Raw genomic sequence first — 14,731 nt, 5'->3', positions numbered from 1 at the left:
TCCCTCACCATCTCTGCATGCTACTTGTCCTGTTTGGGGAAGCGGGGGGATGTTGCTTTGCTATCCAGGCCAATTGTAAAATCTACAAAGGTTCACTCTGAAACAGGCTTTGGGGGTTGTGCTTTAACTATACTTCTGCAATTTAGCATAAATCCCTTGAAAATGGCCAATGCTGACAAGAGGTGGTTTTGGTGGTGGGATTTTTTCCCTCTGTGTTCCTGGATTCACACCCCTAGAGCACCTTCAACTCCCCCTTTCATTTCTTTTCTACACATAACATACATTTTAACTTTATCATATTCAGTTAAAACGCATTATTATATTAGGAGGATTCTAGGTGGCTATGTGCAATCCTTATCAAAAGGCAAAATATCAGTTGTTACTTTTACCTACTACCAAGCACTTTCAAAAAGCAGTTATTTGCACATGGCTCAGCTTAATATTTAGTGGCCTGGATGAACAGGTTTGTATTCTACTTTTCCAGGCTATTGCTTACGGCTGATGTGCAGGCTTATTGATTATATACAAGCTTAAGGACATTCATAACTTGAGGTCCTAGGTCTGCAGTCAGCACCCATCAGTGTAGTCTGGCCAGTCACTGCCCATGTCAGGGGAACAGATCCCCAGATTCCCTTAGCCAGGGTCTACACAGCAGATGGCGGGAGGGAAAGCCCCTGTGGTGGGGCCTTTTTGACCCTAAGTAGCCCTCCCTGCTCTCTCTTCCCAGCTGCTGATTGCTTTGGTGGCTGCCACAGGAGGGAGGGAGAAGAGGTCCTCCCAGCTGGATGCCTGCCCATGCAGCCCAGCATGGGGGCTCCTGGGAGTCCCTGCCTTGGGGGACTTCTCTTTACCCCAGTCCAGGGTCCCCCAGTCTGAGGCTGAGGACCAATCCACGTGTGCCTTAATTAAAGGAATAGCCCTGTGCCTTCACACATCAGCACCTTGCCTCTGGCCCTCCTGCTGCTGTGGCTGTGACAGATACCAGGGCTTGGGCAGGATGAGAGCTTTGAGGCATGCTTCCCCAGGGGCAAAAGAGCAGCTCTGCCAGCAGATGGCTACCGCAGACACCAAGGAAAGAAGCATAGATCGTATCACTGCCTGAGGTGGAAAAGGACAACCTTCAACTCTGGTGGTTACCAACCAAAGCATAAAGTCTAGGTAGGCACTGTGCTAAACTTAGGCTTAGCAAAGAAAGTGGGTCACTGGCTTGAATGGCAGATTACAAAGGGAGAAACCATCCCCCTTCTTGGCCGCGTCCAGATGACTGCAGTCATGTGGTATGTGGCACTGTAGACCTGTCTGTGGTGCCACACAGAGCACATGCAGGCATGCCCCGCACTGCTACCTTGTGGTGGGGGGGCGGGGGGTTGAGAGAGAACCTGGCTAGAGAGAACCAGGCTCTGACTGCAGGCCAGGCTCCCAGGTTCAGGAGCGCCATGGCTGCAGCTCCTGGAGGCGCCCAGCACCCCAGGTGAGGCTGCTGGGGCCAGCAGAGTTTCTGGCCCCAGCCTCGCTTACCCCACTCAGGATAACTTGCCACACAAGAGAACGTGTGGCATGGGCACTCCCTAGGGACAAGTAGAAGTGGTACAAGGTGTGCCACTGCTACTTGTTTCTGGGGAAACAAATGGCTGTGCTTGTCTGGATGTGGCCATTGAGACTGAAGAAAACCATTTTAAAATGACTAAATTCTGTTGCACTGAAGGAGGTGGAGAAGGCTGACACAGGAGTTTGTGCCTGTAATGGTCATTGATAATTGATGTTGAACGGTTCCACACAGTCCTAAGCCTCTTCACTTTCCATCAAAGTCACTCATGCAATCAGGATCTCCTGGCTCCAACTTCCACCAGCAGCTACCTGAAAATCCCATTACCAATACAAAGGGTGAAAAAGGCTTTTTTGAATGTGCTTGTGTAAAAAAATCCAACAGCTATGTTACATAAAGGTGAGGTACTTGCAATCCAAAAGCTGCCAGAAATTTAAACAGTGTTTTGTCAGGATCCTGCTTTAAAGATAAAACATAAAGATAAAGAAAAAATGAAGCATCCTGTGTCGTTGCAAAGGATGTTTGTGGCTTTGCCAGTGGTAAAGCATGTGTTTGTGAACAGTTTGTGATGATAAAAAACATCACAAGACTAAAAACACTGCTTTAGTGGATCAAGCTTTATGTCAGTGATAGATGTATCATTGGCACTGCATTTCTTACCTTTACGTGTTGTTTGATGATATATAAGGGAGCACCTTCTAAAACAGAGAATAGCCATAAGGCATCTAAGATGCCAAGGTGTAGGACTAGCTCTCCAAGCTTTCTGCAGTCCCCAGGAGATGGGGTCTTCCTGAGGAACTTGTTGGGATGGTTTTGCTTTGAAATATAAGTTATTTTCATTTTTAAAAGATATTTTTGGTTAGTGTAATGATCAAGAGATTAGGAAAAAAGCCAGTCCCAGGGACAAAGTGCTAACCCTTTATTAGGTGTTTATTGCACGGTGTAGATATAAATAGAATATTCTGCTCATATCAAGCTTAATTGTGAAAAACTACTGAGCATACCTGGAAGTGTTGAAGTCCCTCAGCTCTCACCAATTTCAACAGGAGATAATGGTGCCTTCAGCAATCCTCAGCACATCACAGGCTAAGGAAGCTTTCATTAGAGGTTCTCAGTGCTTTGCAATCTTTAATTAATAGGGAAGAAAAAAAGCCCTAAGCATCTGGAGAAGTAAACAATATTTTAATAGTATTTGAATATAATTTTAAACTAGGAGGAGTTGCAGGCACTAAGGAAATCAAAAGACAAGGCATGAAATCATCTTCAAAGGGAAATGATGGAAGCTCCATTCTGGAGACCTAGGCTGGAAAAAAACACTAGAAAAATATAATGAACAAGTATATACAGGCAGTGAGATGAACTGGATGATCAAACAGGTCTTTATAATTGTTGATTCCATGAATTACATAGTAATGAACTAGTACTTCTTAAACTGTCCTATCTCCTCACTTCTCAAAATGACCTATGTCTAGGGACCTACACAAATCGGTATTTCAAGGGGCAGGTCTGCATGACAAACAGCCATCTCAACCAATCAGCAGCGAGAAGCAGGGGCTGTATGATGGACAGCCTTTTCAGTAGTGGTGGGGATATGGACACTGGGGCCCCTCGGCCAATCAGAGGTGTGGGACTGCCCCCACCATGATAAACCCGTGAAAATGGCCTGTGATCTGCCTGTAAAATTGGCCAGCCCCTGCCTTGAGTTATGTAGACCCCTACCTATGTCCATGCTTCTCTCTGAACAAAATGCCTTCCTTTATACGTGCACCAAGAACTTGATTGGAGATTGATTTAGATTCGGCATTCAAAAAGAGTTTGTAACCAAACCACACCTTTGTGGCTGTTCAAAAATAAGTTTTGCGTGATAGGCAAGTACTGTATACTTAACCGAGCATTACACATAGTTAAGTTATACAGGATTATCCAGTTTCATTGGCTTTTATGCATCAGGAAAAAATAATCAAATATCAGAGAACAGAGCTGAGGCAAATGCTACTTGCCCGCAGGACACGTTGAAAAACCCACCTGTTTGCTATGGTGTTCTTGCTGTGGCAAAGACAAACGTGCAAAAACTTGAGCATTCAGATATACAGGCACACAACAGCGATATCGAAATAAGCAGTTCAAGGTTCCTGAAATCCAGCATAATCTAAACGGTTCATTTCCCCTCTGCAGCAGCAGGTGTCATGTGGGGAGGAAGGGGGGACATCTGCCAGAAGATAGTGATCCCTGCAAGAAGGAATGCTTGTTCAGCCATTGCCAGCCGCTAAATGTGACGTGTTTGGGAGCAGCATCAGCATCCAGGTGCCTCCAGCTTCATGATGGTGTAAAAGTGGTATCCAGACACACGTCTTATATTGAACCCAGGTTTTATACTGACTGACACACAGAGGCTCTGTGTGATGATGCATGGTAGGGTCCTTAGCAACTTGGGAAGGAATTCCCAGGATTCCCTCTACATGAAGAGCTCAAAAGCTGTACACGTTTTACTGTTGTCAAACCTGAACCAACCCCTTGAACACGAGAGAAGAAAATCACTCGAAGAATAGTTATTTTGTGCCTATACGTATTCCAGCAACAGCAGAACTCCTGCATTCTGCATCAGTGATGGCTGCAGGTACATGCTGAAAATAACCAGTGAACATGGAAAGGTAGTCACTTGTTCCACGCTAGAAAATGTCCTACCTCTCTTCTTCTCTAACCATTTACTACACCAAAAACACTACAGTGAGTCAATTACCCTATTGCTTTCTCTTTCTCTCTTCCACAACCTCTTCTAGTCACCCATTAAGCAGTCAGTGCACATTTGGCTTCACAAGTCACAGTCTTGTGCTGCCTTTGTATCAGTAGAGCCAGCACTGATAGGCAGACCCCAAGGAAAGCAGCCTGGTCTGTCTCACTCGGGGAGGTGTGCCATTACTGGCAAACATCAGATGGTAGAGGTGGATGGACGTAAGTTTGCTGTCTTGGTGTGTGGCACTGACGCTTAGCTGCGTTATTGGCTGGAGGGTGGGTGTGGGATCAGGCTACCTGGCTGCAGCTGTAGGGTGGGAGAGTAGCAACGCACCTAGAGTTGCGGTGGGTTTTTGTGCCAGTCTAGAAGGGGTTCGTGGCTCTGTGTGTACTCCCAGGTGGCACAGTAATAGTGCCCGCTGTCTGTCTTTTCCACCTTCCGCACCAGCAAGGTACAGGTGCTTTGCCTGACAATGGCTGTAAATTTCTCCCTGGAGAAGCCTGTGTCTCGCTTTACATTAGACCCCTCAAGAGTGAGGTAGAGCAGTCTCTGCAGCGCTTGTCCAGGCAGCGCTCTGTACCAGTGGACATATGTGGAAGCCGACCCTCCAGTCACCTTACAACTGATACTGACTGTGCTATGTAGATCGACTGGCTGTGTGATGGAAATCTGCTCTTGCTTCACGCTAATGGCTCTCAGCACGTCTGGAAGGCAAGGATAGGAGACAACATCAAAGAGGGGATGATAGCTAAGAGTTCCTACCCCAGACAGCAGTAAGTGTCCATGCCACCTAGGCATACATGAATATGTGAAACTGGGCTCAGGTCTCCTGTGTCCTATGTAGCCATTTGTGCATGGGCAATATGACTACAAAAACTGTGAGTTCTCCATTTCTATTTTACACCCTCTTTGCACAGGTGTAAATAATTAGAAAATGTGTGATCCAGGGTCAGCCAGTGAAGTAGAAGGTACTGGAGAACCAGTTCCAGTAGCTGCATACAGTATTGCAAATAACAAGAATAATTTGCTACAATTTAAAAGGTATTACTATTTATGGAAAGCAGCATGGGGGATTCAGGACCCTGACTACATTATAGCAAGTTTGTTCCATTTCAGTGCCACCGGTTTTACCGGGATTGCACCCACATGAAATTGCTGTTTGGGATTGGAGTATCAGGTCCATAGGGCTGTACAGAGAGAACAATAGATAATAGACAATAATTGTGTGTCCAGGGAACTTACAAGGAAAGATGCACACCATGAAGGCTTCCAGAAACCCCACCATGTCTCTCTGTTCTGTTGCAGCTCTTCTGGAGGAAAAGGTCAAATGAAGCTGATGCTGTTCACTCCTGAGAGAGAGAAGAAAGAAAGAAAACAAAATGTAAGATCATGAACCAGTCCTGACCAACCAACTAGGAGATGAAGCTTTTGTTGTTTTTATTGTCTCAGCTTAGTTTCCTGTTGCAAAAATGTAATAAAAGGCATACGTGTGTTCATGCAGGGTCCACTCATATGATTACAAAGGACTCCCTTTGCATGCATTTGTGACACACTAACCAGAAATGGTTCTCAGCATGCTCCCCTCCCACTGATGCAGTGTTTCACACAGTGATAAGTCTCTCTCCTTCAGTTCACTGGTGAAGGCACTTGATGAGGGCTCATTGTAAAGTGCAGTACTCAATTCCACGTGCTGTCACAGCTTGCCTGTGGTACCTCAGGCATGTTACCTTGTCTCAGATTGATGCGTGAGCAGTGTGCACATGACGCTGATGCACTTATGTTAGAGAGCCAAAAGTCTAGTTCTTCCTAAAGAATTAGACCCAAATCTTTCTGTCCCCAGGGGTGGCTGGTGCCTCCTGAGTTTGGGGGGGTGGGCCAAAAGCCCCATATCCACTCCTATACTTCTGTGCCATGTACTGGTTTCATGGGGCTTGCACCAGCATGAAATTGCTGCATTTGGCTGGTGTATCAGCTCTGTAGTCCTGTATAGAAATTCAATAATAAGCAACATATAATAAAGACATTAGCTGTAACAACTAAACCTCCCCCACCCCACCCCGCAACATGCCACTGGCCCATGCAGCAAAAAAAATGCCCTGTCCCGAGCAGTGCCAAGTCGGGGGCCAATCTCAGGGGGGGCACGTGCCCCCCCCCCCCACCAGTCGCCTGTGTCTGTGCCTTCTATTCCCTACCTCTAAAACAAGGATAACAATGCTTCCTTCTCACACCCTTTGTCTGTGTCAATGATATAAATTGTAATCTCTATGGGAAAAAGACTACTTGTTAGGTGCTTCTAGCTACAAGGACCAAGCATAATTGGTACCCTACAATATCACAAATAACAAGAATAACTTGCTATAATTTATTACTATTTATGGTACAGTAGAACATATAGGCCACTGCTCCACTCATGGTCCCACAATCATAAATCTTATTTAGATGTGAAAAGAGGCCTGATTCCTTTCTTTATAATCTAAGAAGAGAGTTTACACAGGAAAGATGGAAGGAGAAAGAGATAATGAAATGTAGCCTACAAGGCATTTCTTAGAAGGAGCCTTTTCATCCTCTCTTTCTTCAGTGACCAGGATTCATCCTCTCAATTTGGGTGTCATCTTAATAACAGCAGTGTGCAGAACTGGTCTGGCACATGGTACATGTGGTGTACTAGACTGGAACAGACACATACACTGCCTGAGGTGTGTGTTGCCCATGAAGTATGGGGCCAGCTCAGGGGGGTTGCTGTATACAGTGCCTAAGCTGCACCAGCCCTGCACACTGGATTTGGGGCCAGATCAGATCTGGCCCACAGACCATCCCCATGTTCAGGATCTAGCATGCAGGCTTAGTCCAGTGTAGGTGCTACATGCAGTACATGCCCCAGACCGGTCCCACGTGCAATGTGCAGTGCTCAGGGCAGGGGCTGGTGCAGGCTGCATGTGGTCCACAGGGCTGGAGCCAGTGAGTGTGCTGCACACAGCATGCCAGGCCAGTCCAGGGTGTACACTGCTTGTGGCACCCACATCAAACCAGTCCTGCATGCTACATCCAGCATGTGGAGCTAGTCTGTGGGCCCAATAAAACTCACAGATTGGCCCTGCAATCTTATCCAGCCCACAGCCAGATGAGTTGACACCCCTGATCTAGATGACATGTGTCCATGTGACATGCAACACAGTGACCTTTGTTTTCTAGCTGATATACCACCAGTTGGCATGTGCTCTTGATTAGAAACGTTTCATTAGAGAACTTGGTTGGGCTCACAAGCCTGAAGAAGAAAGGGTAGCTATCCCTCCTTTTTTCACTCCCAACCTCCTCTTGTCACTCATGAAGTAGTTAATGCATATTTGGCTTGACAGGGCACTCACTTGTACTGCCTTTAAAGGTGGAGCCAGCACTGGTAGGCAAGCCCTGAGGAAAGCAGGCTGTTCCCACTCATCCAGTGAAGCGAGGGATGGCTGAGCCATGTCCAGCTAACATCTGCATTGCTTCAGTTGGCAGAGCTGGCTGGAGGTCAGGCTGCCCTGTTGACATGTGGCACTGAGGCTAGGCTTCTCTACAAGCTGGAGCATGGGGCTAGGGTGTGGGGCTCTACTTGCCTGGCTGCAGCAATGAGGTAGGAGTTGAGCCCCACACCCAGAACTGTGCTGGGTTTTTTGGGCAGGGCTGGAAGAGGGTTGTGACTCTGTGGGAGGTCCCAGATGGCACAGTAGTAATCCCCGCTGTCCGTCTTTTTCAGATTCCTCACTATAAAATTGCAAGCTTGTTGCTTCCCATATGCTGAGAATTTGTCCTTAGAACCTATGTCTTGCTCTAGATTATCCCCAGAGAGAGAGAGGTAGAGGATTCTCTGCAGTGCTTGTCTAGGCAGCACTCGGTACCAATGGATTAAAGTGGAGCTGGACCCACCGGTGACATGGCAAGTGATCCTGGCAGTGCTGCCCAGCTTGGACTGCTTAACGATGAAGCTGGGCTCCTGCTCCAGGCCAATGGCCCACAACAAATCTAGAAAACACAGAGAAGGGAGAGCATCAGAAAGGGTATGACAGCTGGGAGTCTTCCTTTTTCAGAGGGCAGTGATCTGTAGGTGTGTGTGCAACCTAGGTATGCATAGGGACAGGACATCGGGCTCAACTACCCACTGTCTTATGGCCATTGACATGTGGGAAATATAATGGGAAAAGTTGTAAAACCTGATCAGTCTGAGTGGCTGATTTCTGTTTTGCGTCCTCTCTTTCTAGGTGTAAATAATTAGCTAATATGTGTTCCAAGGTAACCGAGTAAGAGAGCAGTGGAGAAAAAGCCTTATTGTCTCTTTCATATCGGGAGAGCAGCTAGTGGGGTTATTTACCCATTTGCATTACTCCAATTTCATGCTTCTGCAATAGTACTGGTTTCATGGGGCTTGCACAAGCATGAAATTGCTGCATTTGGCTGGTGTATCAGCTCTATAGTCCTGTATAGAAAATCAATAATAAGCAACATATAATAAAGACATTAGCTGTAACAACTAAAAAACTTACAAGGAAAGAGGCATGTTAAGAAGGTTTTCAGAAGCCACACCATGTCTCTTTGTCCTGCTGCAGCTCTTCAGAAGGGAACATCAAATGAAGACAGTGCTGCTCACTCTTGAGAGTGGAGAACGAAAGATTGAGAGATTTTTCAGTAATCCTGACCAAGCAAATTAGGAGAGGAAGCTTCTGTTGCTGCTGCTTTCTCGTTCTACCTGAGTTTCCTGTTGCAAGAACAAAATAGAGAGGGACTCCTGCTCGTTTGTGAATTTGTCATTATAATTATAAATTACTACCTGCGCATGTGTCTGTTCTCCACTAATCAGAACAAGTCCTCAGTGCCTTCTTCCTCCCTCTGAATAGATGTTTCACTTAGTGATGTGTGTCCAGTTTCTTTTGTGGCTGCAGCACTGAAGTACTACTCTGAAGTTCTCACCTCAGTTCCCACAGCTGTTAGAGACCATCTGTGTGACCTGGGACAAGCTACATAGGGTTTTACTGACAAATGTGTATAATGCCTGCTACTACAACTGACTTCAGCAAGAGGGCACATATTTGGCTCGTTCTGAAAAGCTAGTCCAAATTTCTCTGCCTTAATTTCCTATCTCTAAAATAAAGATATTCCTCCCTTTCTTCCACTTTTTCTCTGTCAAACCTATCTAGAGTCACTCTAATCCTCCTTGGGTGCAGACAGCCTCTCACTAGGTATGTCTAAGTGTTTAACACAAAGAAGCCTCAGTCTTAGTTGAGGCCCAACTGTACCCAAGGACATTTCAGATAATGAAAATCAAATCACTTTATGTATTATTATTTACCGTAGACTACAACCTATAGACTTCAATTAAGATTGAGGTTCAGTATTCCTAAGTGTTGCTCACATGTGCAAATGGGCCTGGCCCTTTGCTTTACAACCTAAGAAAAAAGATTCTACAGGAGTGTCTGCGAGAAAGGTAGATATATGGATATATCTATACATATATCTATAGACATATAGATTATAAAGCATATAGGAAAGGGAGTATTGCCATTATATAGTTGTTTAGTGCATAGTACAAGGCACTGGCCAGTCAATGTGAGTGCCACCTTAGCAGAAATGACAACAGTTCATTAATAATAGTATTGCTACATCGGCATTTTAGAAATATTATTTTAAATAAATATTCCTTCTCCAAATAGAAAGCAAAAAACAGCAGCACTGGGGTATTCAAAAAGTACAGAAATAGAGAAGCAAATAAAGACATAAGCAAGTTGATTTTCCTTCAGTCTGGGAGATACAGAAAGCAGACTCCACTAGGATTTCTCCTTGGACACCACCATCAGAACCTACATTGTCTTCTGTGCCACCACGGTGATGGACACTGTCATCCTACTCTAACTAGGTAGATAGAAAGATGAGACCAGTGCCAGATCATTAAAATATATACAGTAGAGTACAGTTTTTGAATGATCAATGCAATATTGAAGGGAATTTTATACTACATTGCTCATCGGGGATTAGTACACCACAAAGATTTACATCCTGGAAATGCCAATGCCATGCCATGCTTCCTTGGAGTGAAGCCCTTGAAAGTCATCGAAAATCTTACAACTTTCACAGTACTGATCCCTGAGCTCTGCCCATATTGTGCATGCAAAGGAGCCAACCTATTCATTTTATGTTTTATTCACTTTCCTATAGCATGACAATCCCCGAATCTCCTGTGCCTTATTACTCACACTGTTATTACATGTTCAGTGGGGCAAAACTGGTTTTGCCTGTATTATTGTAATGCCATTTCCCTGGATGCAGTGTCAGCAGCCAGGGTCAGACTTGGGCCCTACATATATTAATCCATGAACTAAACAGGTTATTATACAGTGTACACTCCAATTTCTGTTGATTAACTGCCATTAGAAGGAAACAACACGAGATGGAGTGTGGTGGTAACACCAGCACATCTTGTATTCTTGTCCTGTGGTTTCTTTTCTTGAATCAATGCAATGCTCATGGAGGTGACAAAGGCAGGAGAGCTGGTGCAGCATGGAGACAGGTGATTTTAACACAGTATAAGTTAGACCCACTGTAGTTAGGATGTGCCAGTGGGGTAGCCCCGTGTATGCTAGGCTCTAGCCTACTGAAAATTGTGTCGCTGTGTGCTTAAGTTGCTTTCCGTAGTAAACAAACTAGTTTTCCTTTCCTTCCTGTTCTCTATTCATTTAACAAACTCTCTGCAGTCATATATCCTCTGAGCCTCCCATCCTGGTTAATTGACCTCCTGAAGTCATTAATTGACTTCCTGCTTCAACTGGCTTACTTGCTCAGCTACCACTGGTAGGCAGGTGCAGTGCCTTTCATTAGGCAGCTCCATTTGCCTTGAAGGGATTCAATCTCAGCTCAGGGACCTCCAGGAAGGGAAAATAATGCTATTGTACTGGATAGGATAGGTGTGGAAGAGCCGCTCTACTGTATAGCACAGGTTGGGGGCTGTGAATCAACCTATTCAGCTGCCTTCCACTCCTGTAGTGCTTTTTCTGCAAGGCCAGAGGAGGTCTGTGCCACCATGTTTATGCTCATACAGCAGTGTGACACTGGCCAATGCCTTTATTTTCAAGCTAGTGTCCCACCAGTTGGCATGTGCTTTTGGTTACAAAATAGGCTGTGAATTTCATGCAGGAGAAACCTGCCTCATGACTGGGGTCAAGCCTGAAGAAGGAAGGGTAGATGTCCCTTCTCTTACTCCCAAATTCTTCTTGTCACCCATTAAGAAGTCAATGCGCATTGGCTTCCAGGCTGCTTTCTCCAGGGCCTGCCTACCAGAGCTGACTTCACCCACCTGGGTCAGGTAGGTGATGACTGAGCCAACAATGGATAACATCTGCATTGCTTTTGTTGGCAGAACTGGATGGATGTAAGGCTCCTGTCTTGGTACGTGGCACTGAGGCTAGGCTGCTTTATAGGCTGGAATGAAGGGGTGGGGGTGGGACTCAGTGTGCCTGGCTGCAGCTGTAGGATGGGAGTGGAGCACCGCACCTAGAGTTGTGGTGGGTTTTTGTACAGGCCCACATGAGTTTTATGACTCTGTGTGAAATCCCACACCGCACAGTAATAATACCCACTGTCTTTCTTTTCCAACTTGTGTATCTCCAAGGTGCAGACTCTGGGATTTGCAGAGGCTGAGAGTTTATCCCAGGAGATGCCTGACTCTCGTTTCATATTGGACCCATCGAGAGTGAGGTGAAGCAGTCTCTGCGGTGCTTGTCCAGGCAGTACTCGGTACCAGTGGACATACGTGGAGCTTAACCCATCAGTTATTTTGCAAGTAAATGCAGCAGTGCTACTTGAATGGGACTGCTGAACGATTACACTCGGTGTCTGCTCCAGGTGGATGGCCCACAGCAAATCTAGAAGGCAAAAGAGAGGATGACAGCTAGCAATCTTCCTTCTCCAGATAACAGAGACATGCAGCTGTTCATGAAACCTAGGTATACACCAGGATGGGACACTAGACTCAATTCTCCACTGCCTTGAGCTCACTACTGCGATTGGTCTATTTAAGTCACACCAGGAATAAATAACTAGATAATGTATAATTCAACATCAACACAAAAGGTGGGGGCAGAGGAGAGACTGAGCTGGGCAACTGTCCAGGGTTGGTGGTTGCAGCACGTAGGGCAATGGCATAGGCTGGGTTGCCAGTGGTGCCAGTGGCTTTTCTTTTTATGCCCCCTATAACATCTGGGTCTGGCACCCTGCTTTCCACCTCCTTAGTTATGCAAGCACCATTATGCATTAGGAAAGTAGTATGCAGGTTTATTTATTCCTGGTTATACTAAGACAATACCATCCTATCATGTAGAATTGGTTTCAAGCGGCACACCTATAAGTTTGTAAAAAAAATTTCTCAGAAAAACATTAACTAATTATTGTATTCAAAGAACTTACAAGGAAATAGGCATGCTAAGATGGTTTCCAGGAACCCTACCATGTCTCCTTCTTCTGTTGCAATTCCTCAGGAAGGGAAGATTTGAGTCAAGCAAAAAATGCTTCTCCGTCTTAAGAGAAAGAAAAGAAAGAAAACAAAGGTCAAGATTGTTAACCAAGCCTGACTAATGATCCAAGAGATGAGGGTTCTGGTGTTGTTTTTCTCGTCTTGGCCTAGTTTCCTGTTTCACGAACGTGATAGAGGTGGCTAGAACTGGTCATGTAATTGCAAAATACTCCCTGTGCATATACATTAACCACCATAGGTTCTCAGTGCTCTCTCCTCCCACTGATGGAGTGCTTTCACACAGTACTACATACCATACAGACTTCTATGGCCAGAGCACTAGATGAGGGCTCCTCGTGAGTCTAAAGTCAATTTGCCATGTTGTTGTGCCACAAACTCCCTTGGCAAAGTTACCTAGGGTTTGACTGGAAGAAATGCAGAGCTATTGCTACTCGGTTTGATTTCAGCTGGAAGGCAATGCTGTGGTTTTCCTAAAAAATTGACCCTAAATCTTTCTTGCTTTTCTGTAAATGAGTAGGGTAATTCTTCCTTTCTCCCACCCTTTGTCTACATATCTACTTAGACTCCAATCCCTGTGGGGAAGGACATCCTCTTAATATATTTTTTACAGCACCCAGCATAGTGGGGGTCACTCTCAATGGGGACCTCTAGACCTTACTATGGCATGGATAATCATTAATACTGGGCTAATTAGTAGAAGCCATTGGCCCAGTTGATGTCACAACATGTCCTTCGATCATTTTAGGTGTCACCCTAACATAAATAACCACAATAAATTAAGAATACTATTACACTGGCATTTTATATTACATTGGCCATTGTAATCCTACACAGCAGACGCAGCTAAGCAGTTAGCTTAGAGTGATGAATCAATCCCACATAGTTAGTTATACAGAATAGAGTAATATCCACCCTGAAGGGTTACATCAGTGCCATACCATAGCTTTGACTCTGTTGAATAATTTTGCTATGACCAATGAAGAGTCAGTAGAGGTGATAATGGACAGAGAGCTATAATGTGAAGTGGACACGGGCAGTTTTTGCACAGTATAATTTAACCCTGATTTAGACCCAGGTTTGGCAGTGGGGTAGCAAAATTTCCTGTACCCACATATGCTAATGGGCAAGGACTTTCCATTGCTACAAAGTGTTAGCGGAAGTGTACTTTCAGTTGCTTGTTCCTAAACTAGAAATCCCCTTCCCCTCATCTTCCCATTTCATTTATCCCCAACTCTCTGAAGTCTATGGCCTTCCCAGCCTGCCTTCCTCATTTACTGATCTCAGCATGCTCAGTTCATGCATTGCAACAGTCTCTTTACCAGGCATTGCTTGCTCTGCCCACATAATTAGGCAGGTGCTAGAGAAGTGAGTGTAGAAAATTTGCATGCTTTGAGGAACAGTCGCAGCCTGGGTGGTCAGACTTGGGATAAGGAACAAGACTGCTGTATTGGCCAGAATGGATGTGGCTTAGGATATGTCTGCTGTACAATACGTGCTGACTTTGGGACTCAGCCTGCTCAGTTGCAGCAATGGTGTGAATGTTTCCCTTCACTCTCACAAGCTGTATTTTTATGTACAGGGTGCAGGTGACTAGGAACACTGTGTAACTCCCATGTAGCACAGTAATAGAGGCCATGGTCTTTTTTTTCTAGCTTGTGCACTATTAATTTGCAGGTGTCCTTGCTTTGAAAATAGGCTGTGAATTTGTCTTTTGGGATGCCATCATCTCGGGTGGGTTCAGGCTTGGAGTAGGAATAGTAGAGTATTCTCTGTGGCGCTTCCCCTGGCAAGGCTCGGTACCAGTGAATATAACTGGATTCCGACCCGCCGGTTACTTTACAGATTAATTCAGCTGTGCTGCTCTGGTGTGCAGTCTGTATAATGACAGGTGGCTCCTGATCCAGTTTAATGGCCCACAGCACACCTGGAAAGCAAGAAGAGGAAAAGGAGCAGT

At 45.3% G+C, this 14,731-nt stretch overlaps 1 gene segment (V, D, J or C); it reads right to left on the bottom strand.

Moving 5' to 3' along the window:
• LOC102368453 overlaps positions 1-9,224 on the bottom strand; it is a 10,580-nt gene extending 1,356 nt beyond the window's left edge. Inside the window, 4 exon segments of the V gene segment in view lie at positions 4,169-4,984; positions 5,523-5,629; positions 8,801-8,905; positions 9,085-9,224. Of these exon segments, the coding sequence occupies positions 4,614-4,984; positions 5,523-5,629; positions 8,801-8,814 (492 nt within the window).
• Positions 9,225-14,731: the final 5,507 nt, after the last annotated feature.

This window comes from Alligator sinensis, unplaced genomic scaffold, assembly GCF_000455745.1.
Source record: "Alligator sinensis unplaced genomic scaffold, ASM45574v1 scaffold254_2, whole genome shotgun sequence".
Lineage (NCBI taxonomy): Eukaryota > Metazoa > Chordata > Crocodylia > Alligatoridae > Alligator > Alligator sinensis.
This window is presented reverse-complemented; position numbering and strand designations above follow the sequence as displayed.